This window comes from Amblyomma maculatum, chromosome 3 (assembly GCF_055883805.1).
Source record: "Amblyomma maculatum isolate TAMU_Amacu chromosome 3, ASM5588380v1, whole genome shotgun sequence".
Classification (NCBI taxonomy): Eukaryota; Metazoa; Arthropoda; class Arachnida; order Ixodida; family Ixodidae; genus Amblyomma; species Amblyomma maculatum.
The window spans coordinates 193,843,330-193,861,110 of NC_139346.1; the positions used below are offsets into that span (position 1 = coordinate 193,843,330).

The 17,781-nt window shown below is 45.6% G+C and overlaps 1 protein-coding gene across 2 annotated transcripts in view; it reads right to left on the minus strand.

The window, feature by feature from the left end:
- The window catches only part of LOC146197311 (uncharacterized), a 55,260-nt gene that overhangs the window by 12,452 nt on the left and 25,027 nt on the right, over nt 1–17,781 (minus strand). The window contains exons 2-5 of one of the 2 annotated variants that reach the window (XM_084599136.1): nt 14,655–15,071; nt 6,552–7,030; nt 2,271–2,455; nt 593–885 (exon numbers count right to left, since the gene is read on the minus strand). In XM_084599136.1, the coding sequence (XP_084455262.1) occupies nt 593–885; nt 2,271–2,455; nt 6,552–7,030; nt 14,655–15,071 (1,374 nt within the window). Of the gene's footprint in view, nt 1–592; nt 886–2,270; nt 2,456–6,551; nt 7,031–14,650; nt 15,072–17,781 lie in introns of both variants that reach the window. The other variant, XM_084599137.1, reaches the window with a different exon arrangement.

Below are 17,781 nucleotides of genomic sequence, written 5' to 3' on the forward strand. Positions count from 1 at the left end.
CTAGCACGGCTGGTTAAAAAAAAAAAATTTAAGTTCACATGGCTCAAGATGAGTAAACGAGCAGGAAAGAACTTCCAAGAGATGCAATATTTTTTATTGTTTGAATCGCCCGCACCTAAAGTACATTTGAATTGCCCACACAGTTGCATGCTGCACCATCTAGGGACAGCAGAAGAAACTAGCATCAATGCTGACAGGTATGCGACTGGCACGCGATCAAACCATACACTCGCCATGTACTGTGCCCCTGACACCACTCCTGGTGAGCTGCACAAGCAATCCAGACTGCGCTAGGTGACCCTGCAGAGATCTCGTATGGTGTTAGTACGCAAGTCTGTACTAGCCATGATTTGGTGACCTGGACGTGGCACTCCTATCCTGAGGAGCTATGATGACCAAGGACCAGCCCCAATAGTTCTTGTTTCAGAAGTGACTAGTTTACTAGCGCCACTCGCAGGCTTCATGGCCGTACAGCCTGGCTTTTTTCAAGGCGATACGCCTAGTGCTCGCGCACCAAAAGTAGGGCTCAATCAATGCGCCAGCTCTAACGATCAAGCCCCCAACCACCAGAAGAGGGAGGGAAAAAACTCACCACAAGGAGACACACGAGTCATAGCGGGCCCGGGCACAAATGCCACAAATGGCTGGTGGCCTCTAGCAGCGGCCACTGCACCCATAGCCACGGCTTCATTGGCCGTCACCACCTGCGCCGTGACCGCAGCGGCCAGGCCACCCACGCGTGCCTTGTGCTTAGCCCCCTGCAGGTGCGACTGCAGCTGCTGCTCCGAGGTCAGTGAAGTGTTGCACGGCTCACAAAAGAAAGGGTTGCCTACAGACGACGGCTTCCGTGGTTGTGCAGGCTTGATGGCCATCCCCGGAGGAGGCCTGCACACGCACGTACACAATGCTCAAGAGAGGGAACAGGGCTTACGGATTTATCACCTACCCCCGCCACCAACGTTACTAGATTACTTTTCAGTTTGCAAACTCCCCAGATTCAGAGTATTTCATGCCCAGCTTTAACAGCGCAAACCGAAGCTCGAATTGTGCAGAATGTAAGATAAAAGACAATATAGTATGCAGCGGTTGACCCTGAAGACTGTCAAAACCTCTCGTGTCTTCCATGTTTGTCACCAGGTTCCAGTAAATAAATGAAAACCTGGCTAAATAGACACAAAGATTGCCCTGATATAACAGATATAACTTACATAACAGCACCCACTGAATGAATCGGCAGTGAAGAACAAGGACAGCTGTTTATCAAAGTGACCGCACATCCTCTTCCGAGAGGGAACTCATTCACAGGGACAATCGCCATGTTTTTCACTTCCAGTTGCAAATGGAAATAAAATTACTAACCATAGCAGCATCTCTTCTGCCAAATTCTGCTCAAATTATTCATGGGACAAATTTCTGTGATTTGAGCACCATTCCTAGAAGACACACACACGAAAAAAAAAGGTTTCCATGAAAATTCAGCCATTTACAGCAACAGTCCTCAATCGTTACAGCTTTGTGAATAATGAAAGCCTGTGCAAGCGTAGGTGCTTCACTCCCATCTTTTCCTGCTTAGTGAACTGGACTCAAAAAAGCATGAGGTTAGAAAGGCAACCAGGAGCAGTAATTGTAAGCATGTTTGAAAAGCCATAAACTTTTGCACACTACCAATGATGAGGGAAGCCATGCACTTCCTTGACAATGGCCCCTTGTGTCTGCAGACATACATTACACACATTATGTGAACAGCAAAAATGCTCATTTGATTGGCAGTGCCTTCAGAACTCCCCGACCACATGCTACACAATACGTAAATCTCCGCAAAAGTCCTGCTCTCTGCTTAAATATAGGTAGAAATACAGGCTCGAGACATGCAGCGCGATGTACAGGAACCGATCCCGGTTATCCATGCTCTGCGCTTCATCTGGCAATAATAGAAGCCTAGCCGTAATCGACTTCGCAGCACAATATACCTTTCAATACCTAGCCAGACTGAACTTACCACGTTCAATACCTTGCCGTGAAGTGACTAACGTGATCAGTCAGCCAATGCTTTGACACATTGTTCTTTTCATTCAATGCAGATGTGAACACACATCGTGAAAGGCACTGCGCACTCGTACACACACGGAACGAAATCCACAAAGCAAGCAAGAAATGCAATGTTCGATGCGTTTGCAAGCATCACACACACTCCTCAGGACCTCCAGAAGGCCGCCTTCAAGCATCAAGAAGGCTATGTTTTTAAAGAGGGAAAGAGCTGCAACACTTACTGCCTTTGCCAGCGCCCGGTAGCCGGGTTGTAGAACCCTTTGGGAAGAGGCGGCTCTCCGCGCATGCGCCGTTGGTGGTTACGTCCATCGTAGTGCTGCTTCGCCTGAATCTCTGAGGTGAACGCCACATCACACAGCTTGCAGAATTTCTCCAGTGTTTCAGGTACAGGCCGCTTGCCACCATCCTGCAGTGAGGCATATGGCACTGAAGGGGCTCTGCAAGGCTTACTTTAGATGAGTTCTTTATGTCACGCAGATACCGAATAAAAATGAATTACAGGAGTCAATTATAATTAGGAATCAAAAAATTACAGGGGGATATGAGGGCCTTGAAAACGTTCTCTTTATTTTTTAACATGTCTTGTTGAAACATAGCAAAACCGAATGCAGATTTCAAATATGCATGTACATTTCAAATATCTCACCGGGAAGAGAAGATATGGCAAAATAACACAGCCATTTCTTACAGGCCATCATGGTAATTTCTCATTAAAAAAGACCTCTTTTTATGAACATACACACATTTCAAAAAGGTCCACTGCACATACTAAATCTAAGGAAATTTCTATAATGTTATTTTCTTCATAAATAAATATTGTCAGGCATGCGAACAGAAACTGGTGAGTCGTTGCGTGGTGGTACGTAGTGGTAGGAGCCCGAAGGAGGGGGATAGGTCGGGTCACGGACTTCTGGACTCACGGTAGAACGGCGATTCCACCATTGGCGCTGGTAGCGTGGTGGCAGGTTCCGGTGGCGGCAGAATCTGGATATGTGGCCAAGCATACCACAGCGGTAACAGACGGGTGGTTCACGAGCACGGTCCAAATAATAGTCCTCGGTAACAGGATCGAAGCGATCAGCAAAGTCCAGCCGCTGGGGTTGTTGCGGAGGAGGTGGCGCCCTGTAGTGGGTACGAGCTGGGGGAGCAGGGCCATATGAGTCGTTTCGGTGATCACGGATGGGAGGAGGAGCGGTAGAACGCCAAGAAGAGCGCTGGATGGGAGCTGCCTGCAGGGAGCAGGTGTCACAGGGGATTGCACTGCAGTTGACATCTTGATGGCGGGAGAGCTCATCACGGACAATTTGGCGAATCATGTCGGCCAAATGCGGAGGCTCATGTGAATGCTCGTGAGAATCCACGCTTGCAACAGTGGTCACGTTAGGCAGACGGCCGAATTTCGGGGTTATGCGACGCAGCTTTAAAGTTTTGAACGTACGACAGTGCTTGATCACGGCCGTGGGAGAATCTAAGTTTTCTTTTGTAATTAAAAAGTTATATACGTCCACCGCGATGCCCTTTAAGAGGTGGCCAACTCTGTCTTCATCAGACATGCTCGGATTCACCGCCTTGCAGAGCTTTAGGACCTCTTCTATGTACATTGTGCATATTTCACCAGGCCCTTGGGCTCGCTGGAATAAAGTCTGCTCAGCGCATTTCCGTTTTGCTGTGGTATCCCCGAAACAATTTCTAATCTCCTCTTCAAAACGCTCCCAGCTCGTTAAGGACGCTTCATGGTTCTCAAACCATGTCAGGGCTGTGGAGTCCAAGAAAAAATCAACATTTGCCAGCATTACAGTGGCATCCCAGGAACGTTTCTACTGGCCAAATATGCGTCGAACGACTCAGCGTTACGTGAACTCCTGCGTGCAGTGCCAGCGGTTCAAGCTCCCCACGACTTCTCCGCCGGGCCACTTACATCTGGTGACACCACCGACCACACCATATGAGCAAGTAGGTGTTGACCTCATAGGCCCGTTTCCCCGCTCGTCCAAAGGCAATCGCTGGGTCATCGTGTGCGTTGATCATCTCACGCGTTACTGTGAAACTGCCGCCATCCCTTCCGCCACCGCCGCTGACGTCTCGTTCTTTCTTCTCCACACTGTCGTCCTCCGTCATGGGCCTCCTCGTGTAATTATCAGTGACCGAGGCCGCCAGTTTACGGCAGATGTTGTGGAGCAGCTTCTGCGCTATTGTACTTGCCAGTTGCGTCACTCTACGCCGTACCATCCCCAGACAAATGGCCTCGTCGAACGTACAAACCGGACACTGACAAACATGCTTGCGATGTATGTTGACTCGCGGCACAAGAACTGGGATGACGTGCTTCCTTTCATTACTTACGCCTATAACACCTCGAAGCATGAGACAACTTCCTATAGTCCATTTTTCCTCCTCTATGCCCGTCCGCCTCGACGTTCTCTTGACACCATTTTGCCGTTCTCTCTCGACACCGAGCCGTCTGTTTCGAGCACCCTCTGCCGCGCTGAAGAGGCTCTTCGGGTCACCCACCCGATTACGCACTCTGGCCTCGCAGGACCACTCTAAGCAGCGCTACGATCGTCGGCATCAGGATGTCTCCTACCTTCCCGGCGACTTAGTGTGGCTCTGGACACCTCTCCGCAAGCGTGGTTTGTCCCAGAAGCTGTTGTCGCACTACATAGGCCCATTTATTGTGCTCAAACGCATCAATGAGTTGAACTACGTCGTGTCTCGCCAATGTTCACAAGGTCGCCCCTCTCGGAAAACACAGGTAGTTCATGTCGCAAGAATGAAGCGCTGCCACTCTCGCTCGGGACTCTGACTGACAGCCCAGGGGCTTCGTCTGCGAAGGGGGAAATGTCAGGCATGCGAACAGAAGAGAACAAGGAAGTGCAAAAAGATGTTCTCCGGAATAGAAGTGGAAGAAGAGGAAGCTCGCTATATCTTGGTTAGCACATCAGGCTAAGGAGCAGAACCACTTTGTAAATAAACCTTAACAATATTAAAATACATAGGTGGCAGTAAATGCCCAAAGTTTGGTCTGATTATTAATATATATGACAATTATTAAAAAAAGGAAAGCTTTAAGATGCGTGATGGACCTTTAGAAATGCCTGTATGTTCCTAAAAGAGACCTTTTTAAACGAGAAATTACTATGAAAGCCTGTAAGAAACAACCTAATTAGGACAGTTAATGCCCTCAACTTAATTTTCCCGGTTTTTCGCTTTCCCATTTCACTTGCCCAATGACGACATGCAGCAGAACCAATCGAAACATGCTACATGAGAATGTGACTACAATGTCATGGAACATGGCTTCTGATGGCTGCCTTGTCACTGTAACACGTTTTTGCTGAAGTTGACGATCTCTCTTTCATGGATAAGACCGCCTCGCAGAAATAGAATGGGGAACAGAGACCGGAAGCAGACAGGGGAAGAAGACATTGCTTTGTCACCATGAAGCCCAGCTAATTGTGCTTTTTTCGTGACCCCGCTCCTTAACTACTCTTTTCTCTCCATCCTCATGTAGCTGTCCACATGTATAGCTCATGAAAGTCTTTCATGCAAATTAGCCACCAGCCCCCCTTGTGGTGCTTTCTGTGTCACTTGCTCAGCAAACATTTCTGCAAAGCAAACATGTTGGATTCATTGACTTAATATAAAATACAACAATAATAATAGATTTTTCTTAATGGACACAATTTGCAGTGCATTTGCTAGTTACCCAATTGTCAAACGCTCACTAGTTGAAGTCATATCCGCTGCAAAGAAAGACCACTGTGTGTCGATGCCGTCAATACCATGATTTTGGTTCATGACAAAATTAAAATATTAGATATCGAAATATGCATGTTACGATCGGTGGTAATAGCATTGCAACAAACAAGCAAAACAATGCACTCAAATTATGTTGCAGGACGCCTTCAAGTCACTCCAACCCTTACCCACAAAGACGTCAACCATGGCATTTTGCAAACACAAGAGCTATGTATGCAGCTATTGGTCTTGGGGAGTAACTTCTGAAGCAGCGCAGAGACAACACTACTATCTTTCCCGATTATGTGTTGCACTAGCAGAGAGCCTACAGATCAGCATTCCCAATAACCAATCACAAGGAATCTGTGAACTCAATTCTGTCTCGTTCAGCTGCTACCTGTGTGCCGTCTTCAAATAATATTAAAGCTTTAACCCTTCGATAGTCTTGCTACCAGTTTTAGCCGACTAACGAGACTCAGTCAGCAAACAAATGCATGGGAAACGAGGGGCCCAGTCAAGCCATGCACGCTTATGCAAGTACATCTTTGGCTGCGTGACCATTCAATAACAAGGCCGAGAGAAGGCAGGAAGGTGAAATCCTTCACAGCACAACAAAAAATAAAATGAACACAGGTTGAGGGGAGCTTCAGCCCACTAGCCAACATTTTGACAGAATACAAAAACAAGTCCCCTTATCAAAGCACTGCCTAGCAGACAAAGCTTTCACTGTTCACTCAAATGCCTCAGTAGGGCCCTGCACTCACCCCGGTCGCTGTCTTGGCATCAGGCCCCGATGCGGCAGCAGCATTGAGCCGCAGCTGGCCAATGCGGCCCTGACCATGCTGGTACTGCTTCACCTTCTTGGCGTGGCTCTTGCCAACATAGTGGGCTGTCGCCTGCAGGCTGCCATTGAGCTTGGCGTCACACAACTTGCAATACAGCGCCTGAATCATGTCCACTGGAATGCCGTCCCGCTTGGCCGCCTCAATGGCTGCGGCCAGACCATTGCCGCCTGCATTGCTGTTGCTGTTGCTGCTGCTGCTGTTGCTACTGCTGCTGTTACTGCTGCTGCTGTTACTGCTGCTGCTGTTACTGCTGCTGCTGTTACTGCTGCTGCTGTTGGTGCTGGTGTTTGTATTGGTAGCTGCAGCTGCGGTGACTGCACTCGGGGCAGGGGCCACGGTGGATGGGGAGGAGGACGGTGCGGTGCCGTTTGTCGTCGCACCTGAAGTGCTGCTACTGGCTGTGGGTGAAACAAAACAAAGAAACATTCCAGTGAAACAAAAAAAAAGAAAGTAAATAAAAAGTTGCAGCACGTGCCAAGTACCAGCTGGCATAGCGCACACGAGCACTGGATGGGATGTCTAGTGGGAAAGAAGTAGAATTCCCATGGCTTATTTGCACTTTTTTGTTTAATTATTCGAAATAAAAAAATTATTTTTCAGGTTTGGCAACCTGCTGACAGAACATTTCTTCAGCTTTCAAGGATATACACTTACACCCTTGTTACACAAGCAGCGTTAACCATAGTTACGTAAAACTAGTGTTCCCAAATAGAACGAGAGGAAGAAGATGGATAACATGGTATGAAAGAACAAGTGTAGAGGGGGGAAGCCTCAGTTCACAGGTCGAGCCAACGTTTCAACAAGTGGACGAAGACGGGTCCATTTGTCAAAACGTTGGCTCGACCTGTGAACTGAGGCTTCCCCTCTCTACACATGTTCAGTGCTCTTTCATACTGTTCACATATGCTACATGACATATAAACCCACAATCGTGGGAAACCTCCTAGCTTCACAATCTCAGTTCATTAATTGAAGATGATAGCGTTCAAGGATGTAGGGTGCATGCTGGTGTCCGCAGGCGACAAACACACCAACTGGTCAACACCAAAGCTGGAGATCTGAATCAGGCATGCAGCCCTTTGCAGTGAAGCAAGTCCGGTTAAAGAATGATAACCTCAATAAAAAGCGCCAATAAGTAGAAAATATATCTTTTAGCATGTACGACATGTTTTTCTGGCTGCTGTTCAGAATACTTAGAAATAATGCCTACCGGGAGCAGATTCAACAATGTACAAACTTCAGCTTGCAATGCACAAAGCTATTTACCTCGATTGCTCTTTGACTGAGGTGAACCAAGGTACGATGGAAGGCTGTTTTAACTACAGTAGTAATAATACTAATAAATAGGCTGCATGCATCGACCCTTGCAGAGCGTGCTGGGATAAGCTTTCGTAGCTATAATACTAGCTACGAAAGCTATACTAGCTATTGCATTAGGCAAGGTGAATGAAATAAGAGATGTGGGTGTTTAGCATTTCGGAACGACAAATTAACTATGAGGGCAGCCATAGCTAAGGGCTTCGAATTAATTTAGACAGCCTTGGGTTCATTAACGTGCACATTAACATGGCCATCACAGCCAGGATAGAAACTGAGTACTTTGGTCAGCAGCCGAGTGCAGTAACCACTGAACCAAGGCATATTTAGCAAATACTGCTGTATGCTATGGACAGTACAAACAGCTTTTTGATTGCGATCATAATGTGCCATGCAAGCGCCTGACAGCTGTGCTTTACGCTCAATCTGTGTGCGTCCTAGGATGCAAAGAATCATCGATTTCAGATCACTGGTGTTAAGACTACACCCGATGATCATTTGCATTCGCTACCGTTTTAGGCCCACTCTTCTTTCTCATCTTCATTAATGATTTGCAAAGTAGCATTGATGTTCCAATAAGACTGTTTGCTGACAACTGCGTGATGTACAGTAGAGTAAATACGATAGATGATCAGATTAAATTAAATTTAAACCCACAAGGAATAGTCAATTGGTGTAACGACTGGCAGATGGAGTTAAACTTAAAAAAGTCTGTGTTCATGTCAGTAACTAGGAAAAAGAATGTTCTTAATTTCAATTATCAAATAAATGGTTACATGCTCGAAAGAGTTGATCAGTATAAATCAGTTCAGTTCAGTTCAGGCGTTCAGTCGTGTCCGACTCTTCGTGACCCTATGGACCATGTCACGCCACGCTTTCCGGTCTCTCACTATCTTCTTAACATCACATAGCTTCATCTGCAATGCCTCGAGAATGCCATCTAACCATCGCGTTCGCTGCCTACCCCTTCTCCGGCGACCCTCAACCTTTCCCAACATCAAATCTTTCTCCAGCGACTCCTCTCTTCTCATCAGATGACCAAAGTAGCTGAGCTTTAACTTTAGAATTTGACCCTCCAATGAGCAGTCAGGGTTTATGGTCGACAATATCGACTGATTTGATCTTCTGGCAGTCCAAGGAACTCTTAAGAGTCTTCGCCAGCACCACAATTCAAACGCGTCAATTCTTCGGCGGTCAGCCTTTTTCACAGTCCAACTCTCGCCTCCATACATCACAACTGGAAAGACCATAGCACGGGTTATACAGATCTTGGTTGGCAGACTAATGTCTCTGCTCTTTACTAGGCGGTCAAGGCTAACCATTGCTCTCTTTCCCAGAAGCAGGCGTCTCCTAATTTCATGGCTGCAGTCTCCTTCCGAGGTAATCTTGGCGCCCAAGAACAGAAAATCTGTCACAGCTTCCACTTCTTGTCCATTGATGCTCCAGGACTTGATAGGGCAAGACGCCATGATCTTCGTCTTTTTAATGTTCAGTTTAAGCCCAAACTTCTCACTCTCTTCTTGTACGCGCATCAGAAGTCTCTTGAGATCCACTTCACTTTCTGCCATTAAAGTGGTATCATCCGCATATCTAAGGTTGTTGATGCGTTTTCCAGCGATCTTCACTCCAGCTGAAGACTCGTCCAGACCGGCCTTCCTCATGATGCACTTTGCATATAGGTTAAATAGGCAGGGCGACAGTATGCAGCCTTGCCTCACCCCTTTCTCAATCGGAAACCAATCAGTAAGACCATGCCCAGTTCTGACTGTGGCCTCTTGCCCTTCATAAAGGTTCCTGAGGAGACAGATGAGGTGAATTGGAACTCCCATCTCTTGGAGAGCTTGCCACAATCTGCTGTGATCTATGCAGTCAAACGCTTTCGCATAATCAATAAAGCAGAAGTAAATGGGTTTCTGGAACTCTCTTGCTTTTTCCATGATCCAGCGAAGGTTGGCAATTTGGTCTCTAGTTCCTCTGCCCTTGCGAAACCCAGCTTGCACGTCCGGAAGCTCCCGATCCACATACTGCTGCAGCCTACCTTGCAGGATTTTTAACATCACCTTGCTAGCATGCGAAATAAGCGCGATCGTGCGGTAGTTGGAACAATCTTTGGCACTGCCTTTCTTTGGAATGGGGATGTAAACTGACCTCCTCCAATCCTGTGGCCACTGCAGGGTTGTCCAAATCTTTTGACATAATGTATGCAGTGTGTTAACAGCGTCGTGGTTGAGGTTTTGGAGCAACTCAGCTGGAATACCATCAATTCCGCTAGCTTTGTTCTTAGCAAGGCTGGCTAAGGCCCATTCAACTTCACTCTTCAGGATGCCCGGCTCGAGATCAGTAATCACAACCGTCCTATATTGGGTTTGCACATCCGGGTCCTTCTTGTACAGTTCTTCTGTGTATTCCTGCCACCTCTTCTTTATCTCTGAGGCTTCAGTGAGGTCCTTGCCTCGTTTGTCCTTTATCACGCCCACCTCAGTATAAATACCTAGGCTTAACTTTTACATCACACCTACGATGGAATACCCACATTGAAAATGTCATCTCCAAAGCTTTTAAAACACTATGGTACCTGCGGCGCGCAATGCACAGTGCTACCCCGGATGTAAAGTGCCTGGCTTACAAAACCCTAGTCAGACCAATTATTGAATATGCCAAAGTAGTATGGGATCCTCACACAGCAACTAACACTCACAAGCTAGATAGGATTCAGCGGCTCGCTGCAAGGTTTATATATAATAAATACCGCCGTAACCATTCTTCAACAGACCTCTGCCAACAAGCCCAACTACCAATGTTAGAAAGCAGAACCAGGTATGAAAGACTAAAAACTCTTTACCTCATTATCAATAATTATCTAAAAATTAATAAATCAGACTACTTTGAGATCAAACCTAATGAGACATCAAGGCATCGTCATAGTAGGTTCATTCCATTGCCGGCTATAAAAAATAATTGCTTCAAGTTTAGTTATTTCCCGCTAACTTGTAAGGACTGGAACTCTGATTCTGCTGTTCGATCATCATCATTATCTGAATTTGTACGCCATTTAGAAAATTTCATCTATGGCACTACCACAGGGTGATGAGGTTCTATTGCTGTTGTGTAGGATGGCTGTTCCGATTTCTGTGTAATTCATTTTTGTTTTGTTTGTGTGTGCATTCAGAGACAATTTTTGATTGACTATTGATCTTCATCGTGTTCTATATTACTCATTTTTCATTTTGTATTTTCCACTCCTGTTACAGCCCCTTATGGTGGCTGACAGTATTAATAAATGAAATGAATGAAATGAATAAAGCTTCCAAACTCTCTCTGCACAATCGATGACATCGCGCATACGAACCTGAGGACTTGCTTGGGCTACTCATTGCAGAGGAGGCAGGCTTCAGAGCAAATAGTCGATAGGTGGTCACGCTGAGTGTCGAAGTGTAAGCATATGAAATGTAGCCTCGTTTCACTTATTTTCAGTTCAAATAAAGTACAGAAAGAATGGTGCCTGCCAATGTTATGCATCACGGTGCTGTTGATATTATGGCATCCCACTCTTCTGTGGCGTCACTAGTATTCACTGATATCACTGACAGCTTTATACATCATTGATTATCCCGCTAACAACGGATCTCTACCATGAGAGCGAGCATTCAACGACTCTTTGCAGCTGAATTAAAATATATCTAAGTGTTTGTTGTGTCCAATAATTGGCCCTGAATGGCTTTACATATGGAGGAAGCCTATAACATGCTTTTTTCGGACTCATAATTTGGTGTCTCAACCTCTTTAAAGCCATTAATGCAGCACTACCTGCGCCAATCACCGCAACAATCAAAAGGTACGGGACAACCTTGGAGCACAAGTAATACCACAAGAAACAAAACCACTCAGCTGCTGCTACAATGCTGCCATGGACACAGCTATGCAGCAGCAAAACAAGATCCGAATTGGTGCTATCCGAAACTGCTGGCTCGTGTTAAAACTACGTCCGGCAGTAATTTTATAACCCATACCTTCCCACTTTTTAAAAGGTACGGGAGAACCTTGGAGCACAAGTAATACCACAAGAAACAAAACCACTCAGCTGCTGCTACAATGCTGACATGGACACAGCTATGCAGCAGCAAAACAAGATCCGAATTAGTGCTATCCGAAACTGCTGGCTCGTGTTAAAACTACGTCCGGCAGTAATTTTATAACCCATACCTTCCCACTTTTCCCATAACAATATGTTTTGCAAAATCTATATTGTGAATAACTAGCATATATTCATTCGGCTCTTCAGTCTGTCGACTAACGCATCAGTTCACTTCACCCAAAGGGGCACCACTGCCGTAACAGAGTGTGGTGCCAAGCTGTGCAACAATGGCGAACCGCGTTTTACAGTAGCCGGAGTGAAGCGTAACCGTAGTTAACGTTAATCTAGCTGTGTAAAAAGGGCATTAGGCACTGGCGATTGCAAAAATGCTTTTCTTAATTCTTTTTCCTGGCAACGACTAGTAGAAAGATGGAATTTGTTTCTAAAGCATTTCTAAAGGTTTATGCACCTTTTTCTCACCCTATAAAGTATAAGCAAATAATATATTTGACAAATGTTAATGTCTTTAAAGGGGTCCTACATCATATTTTGAGTGCATTGCTTTGCTCGTTTGTTGCACTTACGACCATGGTATTACCCCCAGTCATAACAATATTTCAGCATTTATTATTAATTTCCTTAAACAAAATGCATGCTACTGACGATGTCGGCACACAGTGCTGGTTCATTGCATCAGATATAACGTCAAATGACAAGCGTTTGATATTTGAATAAACAGCAAATGCACTGCAAATTGTATCCATTAGGAAAAATATGTTATGTCCGTTGCTGTATTTTAGATTAAGCCAATGACTCCAACACATTTGGACACTGAAAAGCAAGCGACATAAAAAGCACCAAGCTGGTTACTACTCTGCATCAAAACTTTCATGATCTATACACATGGACCTATGGCTATGCAACTATGTACCAAAGTTAAACAGGAAAGAATTGAATGACCTTGTCAGTCGCTACTCGCTATTATAGCATGTCTGGGGATACAGAGAAAGGGGGCAGTCAAGGAGTGGGCTAACAAAAAAAGCACAACAGTTAAGGGTGCATGGTGACAAAAGAATGTTTCCTTCCACTGCCTGCTCCCGGTCTCTTCGTTCCTCATTCTATTTCTGCGAGGCGCCAAGAGAGCTCATCAACTTTAGCAAAAGCTTGTTACAGCGACCGAGAAACAATAAGAAGCCATCTTCCGCGACGTTGTTGTGAAATGCTTATGTAGGCTGTTTCAACTGGTCCCACATAATGTGGTGATTGGGCGAATGAAATGGGAAAATTGAGTTGAGGGCAACTCTTGGTTTGCTTGTATTTTGAAAAATCATTCCTTAATAACTCGTGCTCTAATGCACCGATTCTTGTAATTCTTTTTGATTCTGTATCTGTGTGACAAGAATTAATCTAAAGCATAGCGGACAAATGTTGCAAGGCCCTTTAACATGAGCAAAGTCAACTTGTATTTTAATGATATTCCAGCGATGGGGAAGAAAAGCACAACACTAAATGTGCTTTTGCCTATTGATTCTAATCATGATTGTGTACACAGCCATTTCTAAATTCTAAAAAATTTTGGAACCCTGCATTCAGCACACCAAGATAAATGTAAATGAGAAACAAGTATAAACAATATAGTTTTTCTGCACTTATGCCAGCTGCATTTGTTTAGATTGCTGGCAAATTCCACAGCCATAGCTCTTACTACAGCTACTCTACAGCCAATTCTCGGAAATCATTTTTAAAAGTTTCATCTCATCCATCTACGCAAGTGCCAAAAAAAGTAACCACATCCAAAAAATGCAACCACCTGCCTTGTGTGATCAGCGGCCTAACCATGTTGTAAGCCACATTAAGCAGCCATTCATCCGATATGCAAGAGAAGGTCACAAAAGCAATTCTCCTGTACTATGCAAGTTTGTACCGCAAATATGCCCATGCAGTGGCTCTCCCATTTTTCCCATCCTGCGGCCATCGAATAGCAGCCTCTGACTGTGATACCATAAAACTGCACGTTCCTGCAACAAGCTCTTTAGTATAGGCACCCCTGCTGCCACAAAGTAGACACCAAAGCTTGAAGTACACCTTTCCCAACCCACAAGGTGGCGAAAACGGGTGAACATAGCAGAGGCCTTTACAATGAGGGCTTCCTGGATGCTGCCATACTGTTCACTGAAATGCTGTGTGCACCTCATGCTGGCATGGTGGAAGCTGCGGTGGAACCGACTTTAAATTTTACAGACAGGAGGAATTATTATAACTGCCTCACCCAATGCAAAGCTCTATATATTGAAGAATAGTTCGACGTTTGATGCATAAATAATCTGCAATATGATGCATGCTTCAGCCCCATTTAGTGCTGTGACTGTCGTACGGCAGGCGCTCTTTTACCTTCACTATGTGTACACTGGTTACCCATCACATTGAGGCCAACTTCAATTCGTCCTCAGCATCCCTTCCAGGTAAAATCTACGGGTTCTCGCATAAAATCCGCTACCCATCTGCTAGAATCTAGCAGGAACTCCATTTAAATAGGAGGGGCACCGAATGTGTGACCACATAGCTATGCTTTAGCCAGCTCAAGCCGACACAGGAATCCAGGACACATATGCCGCGTGCCATCTACTTGCCTTGTGCAAAATCCACACCATCTGCAGAGGGCTTCTTTGCTGCAGCAGTATCAGTGCCAGCACTGTTGTTGCTGCTGCCAGGGCTGGTATTGACAGGGTTGGGCTGGCCATTCTTGGCTTTGCCTCCTCCTGCTGGGTAAGGGCTGAACTTGGGTGGCCGGAAAAGTGGCCGTGACCGTATGGCACCAGGGCCTCGTAGGAATTGTGGCGGAGGTGGTGGTGGAGGCCCAAAAACTCGCATGGGGGGTGGCCTCATGGGCATGCAGTCCCTACCGGGGCCAAACACACTACCGTGCGGGGGTCCGCCGCCAGGTGGGAAACGTGGAGGTCCTGGTGAGAACTGGCCGTAAGGCCCTGGAGGCGGTGGCATCACTCCTCGAAACATTGGGCGCGGAGGCCGCGGGGGTCGCGGGAAGGCTGAAGAGAGCAGGAACACACAATGGGTGAAATTGAGAGGTGAACAGTTCTTTCTACTAGAGCTCATCCCATGATGAGCGAGATTGACAGGTGAACAGTTCTTGCTAATGGCTGAATCTAGCACCTTCCATGACAAGCGAGATTGACAGGTGAACAGTTCTTGCTACTATGGCTGAATCTAGCACCTTCCATGACAAGTGAGATTGACAGGTAAACAGTTCTTTCTACTATGGCTGAACCTAGCATCTTCTATGACAGGTAAGATTGACCTATGACTGGTAAGATTGACACGTGCACAGTTCTTTCTACTATGGCTACAAAATGCCACTGCTGCGTGCATGTAGAGCAACAGTTGGTGATGCCGTCACAAACTGTCCAAGCCAGATTGCTTCCCTCAACAACGAAAGCAGGGGCCGGGTTTCACAGTTGCAAAGAAAATGTTTGTTTATGTTAGACTGCACAAACCATCTTTCCACATTGCACAAAAAAAAAATAATAATAACTGAAAGAACCATGTGATGCTCTTGTGCTGCAATGGCTACAAATATAAGTGCCTATAGACCAGAATGCCAGCACCTGCCAAAGGTGGTATGACATGCAGCAAATGAACTTACATAATCTGTCTCCACCATGCATATATGCTTGAATAGTAGCAAAATAAAGTACTATTTACAGATAATACACTCATATATTGACTCTGCTAGGGCATGCCTTCAGACCTGTTATTTCAGCCAACTTGAAACCCAACATTCTGGAGACCAGGCAACGCGTGAACATGGCACTGGCTCTAGAAATAGCAGGGGGGAGTTATCGAATAATATACAAATCAAGAATAACTTTTTCAGCGAACGACATAATCGGAAGTGAAAGCAGAAAAGACTGCATGGGGAGACTAAAAATGAAATTGATTTTACATAGTGCTCTAACCCTGGCACTGTGCAGCATGTAGCGGTAATTGAACATGAGCGATGCAGTGACCATAGGATGGTAAGTCCTCCAATTAGACCAGATTTTAAGAGTAAAGGAGCCTATCAATGAATTAGCTGTAACATGGAAAGCAGAGAAATTCAGGAACTCGGGGCAAAAAAAAAAAATATTCAGTGTTAACCGAGGAAAACTAGCTTATTGAGAAGCAATGAACAATAATTTCAGACTGTGCAGCAGAAGTAGGCAATAGATTAGTTAGGATACCGGCAAATTATCTAAGCAGGCATGCCAAAACATGAACGCCTCCAACCAAACTGACAGGATAAAGCTGGCAGAGTTATAAAGCTAATCAACAAGCGTAAAATGTCTGCCACAAGAGTATAACATGGAGAGAATCGAGCACACTCTAATGAACTAAAGCATAGTAGCCTAAAAGCAGTCAAGAGGAAACTAGGCAAGCCTGTAACAGTGGCGTAACTGGCAATAATTTTGAAAGGGTGCTATATGCTGCCGGTTGAAGAAAAGCTGGAAGGGGGGGGGGGGGGGGAGGGAGGTGTTAAGCAGTGCTTAGAAAATTTTGGGGGGTGTTCCAGCTCAAAACACTCCCCTTTGTGCCCTAACGAATGGCAGTAGCCTGAAAGTGGTCAAGAGGAAACTAGGCATAGGAAAAATCAGATGTGTGTACTAAAAAAGAGGTGAAAATGTATTATTAATTTGGTTAACATAGTAAAAGTAGCCGAGGAGTTCTACGTAGATCTATACAGTAGCCAAAGTTATCAGGATTATAATAAAAATCCAAGTAGTGCAGAGAAATGAGACGTTTCATCAGTGAAACATGTCGTAAATAAAGCTTTAGAATCTATGAAAAGGAGGGAAAGCAGCTGCAGAGGATCAAGTAATTGAAAATTTGTTGCAGAATGGTGGGAATATTGTGCTAGAAAAACTGGTCACCCTGCATACACAATACCTCGTGACCTTAACGGTACCAGAATCTTGGATGAACACTACATTATCTTAAAGGGCCACTGTCCAGGGTATGACTTTTTAATCAAAGTAGCCCAATGCTCCGATCAGGTACCGGAGTTAGTCTGTGCAAAATGCTACAGCGATACATGCGCTGCAAAGCAGCAAAAATACAAATCAAAGCTCTTTCATCCTCTCCTCCGGGAAACCAGCTTCCCCGTTCTCTACACTGGCCCGTCGGGCTGCTAGGCTGACGTCAGAAGGCAACGACATCAATTAGTCCATCTCGCTGACTGACTGGTGAAGAATGGGCGTACACGACTAATTGTGCGCATCGCTCGCTGCAGGCTTTTCCCTCACCACGGCCAGACTGAATCAATGAATGCAAGGCGAGCGTTCCCTCGCTCGTTTCGTTTTCGCACACGCAAAGTGCCCTGCCCCACCTCCCACCAAACGCGGAGGAGGAAGGGGAATTTGGCTTGCGGAGGCTAGGCGACCAGGCAGGAGTGAAAAACCTTTACGAGGAACAGGAGAAGAGAAACACGACAGAATCAGACAATTGTGGTGGCTGTAACTGCGTTAATATCTATTTTCAAAAACATTTTTTTTTCGGCCCTGCGTTCTGGGGGTAAAGCCTCACAGTCACCGGGGAAGAAAATATTTTCGACAGGAGGGTGGACAGCGGCTCTTTAATCCATAAGAAGAGTGACGATCAAGGACTTGAAAAATTGCAGAAAAATCAGTTCACTGCCCATTACTGATAGAGTAGGGACAACTTTCGACTTCAAAGGATCAAGCAAGATTTCACAGACTTACAATC